The sequence below is a fragment of the Haplochromis burtoni genome, unplaced genomic scaffold (assembly GCF_018398535.1).
Source record: "Haplochromis burtoni strain Fernald_Lab_line unplaced genomic scaffold, NCSU_Asbu1 Contig_948, whole genome shotgun sequence".
NCBI classification, from domain to species: domain Eukaryota; kingdom Metazoa; phylum Chordata; class Actinopteri; order Cichliformes; family Cichlidae; genus Haplochromis; species Haplochromis burtoni.
In genome coordinates, this window is record NW_024583309.1 from 59,363 (window position 1) to 62,763 (window position 3,401).

General features: G+C 39.2%; 1 protein-coding gene across 1 annotated transcript in view; it reads right to left on the reverse strand.

Annotated features, from left to right (window-relative positions):
* The window catches only part of LOC102311805 (fibronectin type III domain-containing protein 5), a 45,599-nt gene that overhangs the window by 23,007 nt on the left and 19,191 nt on the right, over positions 1 to 3,401 (reverse strand). The window contains exon 3 of the mRNA XM_005951704.2: positions 1,611 to 1,809. Coding sequence (XP_005951766.1) covers positions 1,611 to 1,809 — 199 coding nt within the window. The remainder of the gene's footprint in view (positions 1 to 1,610; positions 1,810 to 3,401) is intronic.

Here is a 3,401-nt window from a genome sequence, read left to right on the forward strand (position 1 = left end):
GTGATATGAAAAATCTTATATCGCCCAGCTGTAGTTAACAAGAATTAGCGAATATCTAATCACAGGACACTTTGCTCGTTAGATATTGTTACCTAATAACTAACTAAGGCTGCACAGCCTGTCTTTAAACTTTGGTCACTTGCAGCTCAAAAAAAGGCCAAGAATTCAAAAATGACTTGAGTCTAAAAAAGAAAGAGTCCATACACCAATGGGTGATGTTACGATGTCCATCTCTTATATACAGGATATTATTAAATAGCCAAAAGTATCATTTCCATATCATTTAAGTGCAACGTCATGTGATAAAAATAACTTTTTGTTTATTCAGGGACATGCAGTTGCTCATGAAGTCCATAAAGTATGTGAGACCCTTTTTTGCATGAGTCTCGATTTAAAATGAAGTCAGCTGGAAGCATTATATAGTCAGCTGGACGCAGCCAGCTCACACAGCTTAACTTAATTACCTGCCTAGCTACAGGGGACAAAATCTGCCCACAGAAAATGGGTGGTCGCAGAGCTGATAAATCTGCCCACGTCTACCCGCATACATATCTTGAAATTAAGAACCTACTGTGTCATCAATCACCAAGAATTTCAAGTTTGCCCCTGTTGCTGCCGTTAAACAGCAAGAAATTAAATGTTAACAATCATATAACAATCAGCTGGCTTAAAAATGACTCTTTGTCTGCGCTAGTGAAAAATGTACTAATATGTTGCTTTTTTACTGCTTACATAAGTTCAGATAGATTTCTCTTTGATTTTTTATACTCTAGACCACTTATCAACACATTCCTGCCTCACAAGGCCCTCAGCAAGCTCCCTCACTGTGGTGTTTCCAGGGAATCCACCGCTCCCTAATGTCTCCTGTTTCCACTCTTATCACTTTGCTGCTGATGAGCATTTAGCATTCGCCGTGTCCCTCTGAAGCAGCTGCTTTTGGCACAGTAACTGGGTCGGACATGATAAAATTGGAAGCAGTGCAAGGCGCTTCTGATAACAGACCACTTGAGAGTGAGAACAATGCATCGAATAGGAGGTGGGAGGGACTCTAGCAAAGATGGCAATTCCTGTGTTTTGTTGGATTTAACTGTCAAAAAAGAGACTATTTTTGTGACGATGAAACATTAAGAGAAGATTAGCCCTCCAGGTTATTGTCTGTGTTTAAAAGCTGCTATTTAAGTGCTCCTACCTGTGAACGGGCAGATTTAGATCTATGTTCGTCAGCAGGGGAAGGACAGGCTAGCAGAATGTTGGTTTCCTACCTTCGAGTGTCCTTATGTTGATGCACGATTGCTTTTTCAGCGTGCTTTTATAGATTTGCGAGCCCAGCATGCACAGAATTAAAATTATCGATTTGTACGAGTGTGTTTGTAGCGTGTGCTGTGGAAGTAAAGCACGCATACGAAGGTTATGTCTGGCTGAGAAACGTCTGAAGAATACAGCATTTCAAAGGGACAGATTCGAATGAGAAACTACGAGAAAAATTTGGGAAACTTTACGCAAGCAAAGAGAAAATTGGGGACAAGGCAGTGGTAAGGTTTTCACCCAGGGTTAGACTTTAAAATATCTAGATTCTGAAATTTTTAAAAAAGTATTACTCTCTCTCTCACCAGGGCTTTTGGAAGCCATCTTCTCGGACTCTTTTGGCGTTCTGAATAGCACAGGCTGACTTGGAGGGCTGCTTCCTCCCATGCTAATGCTCTGAACGTGGACGATGTACTCGGTGTCCTCATCCAGATCCCACAATGCACAGGAGCGTGTGGTGGTGTTCACTTCCTGGATGAACCTCAGCATGCGTACATCCTTCTTCTGCAGAAGCACAAAGATCAGAAAGGCAGAAGTGTACATTTTGTATTTGTTTTTTCCCCCGATATGCCAGTACCCACCCACTTGTGAATTCTTTGGCATGAAAAGGGTGACATTTCCATATATATATATATATATATTTATATATATATATTTCCACTTAAAATAATAGGCTTAGCAATACTTCCTTTCTTCTTGTTAGTGAATATTCCCAGGGTGCACGCTTTATCAAGTTTAGATTTCTAGTGGCAAAGTCCAATTTTCCTGGTTAGGTCTGATGTGGTGCAAATGCAAACACGTCTCTCTTGGTTAATAGAAAGGAAAATGCTGAAATAAAGCCTTCTGGGTTTTTTTTTTTTTTTACAATGTAATTAAGCATAAAGAAAGAGAGAGAGACAGACAGACAGACAGACAGAGAGAGAGAGCCTCTGCTACACTCTGCTAGAAATGTACATTATTATCCAGCTAGGGCTGCTTACTCAGGTCAATTGGCTCCTGCTAGATTAAAAGTAAGGCACCTTGGGGGCACTTTTGTTTACCAGGCAATTAAAGAAGCAGATTTCTTAAACCATTAAAACTTCATGTAGACAAGAGGTGCATTTGAAAAAGTATATTTGAAAGTGTTTCTTAATGTGGCCTCAGAAACTAAACTAGAAACTGGCCTAGAGAACCCTCTAATATTAAACCAACTGGAAAATCTCATATATGGCACATTAGTCGCTTTGGCTTGACCACAGTGGCCGTGCATCTGCAAGCTTCTTTGCAACCCACCTTCATGCCAGCTTCTCCTCATATGTTGTATCTACATGTGCATTTGGGAAGGTTGGATTTGTATTTGGCAATACGGCCAAATACAAGTTTCTGATATTTTTTTTAAGCTATGATTTTCTGACTTTGGATTTCACATGCTTTTTTTTTTGGTGTTTATTTATGTTAAACCTGTGGTTTGAAGGTGCCATATTTCACACTATATATGGAATTAGCCATTAGCCAATAATGGCTAATGTACAGACAACTATCCCTGGACCTTTTTAACTGTGAAGAAAACCTCAAATGTGATGATCTTCTGGCAACTTTTCCCGTCGTAATACAAATACTTTTAAAAAATAATTTTAAACAGATTCATGGGTATTTATTTGATATTGATATCTAAAGTAGGGATCCGAATATCCAATAATTGGACATTGGTGACAAACAGGGGTTAAAATGTGATTTGGCAGGTGGTGCAACCCTAAGTTTTGGTGTAACAGTAAAAGTGGGGATATGACTCGCTTAGTAATAAGTGACATAATCACTGGACTGTGATCTCTAGTAGATTTGTTTGGTGAACAGGCTGTGGTTAGCTGGCTGCTTGTTCTGAGGTATGCTGCTCTTTATGGGTTCAGTTCTACAACATAAAGCAGAAGACTGATGACTCCTTTTAAAATGAAGTCCTGTTATTTTCAAGCGTTAGCTAAATGAACTCCATTTGTGGTCAAAAACTGCATGTCTAGACTATCCTATGTCTAGAACTGTCAAAAATAATTTAAGGTTTTGCAGACTTTGCCCACAAATAAGGTTTTTAAAGCTTTTTCCTTGTGGGGGTTATTTTTTTT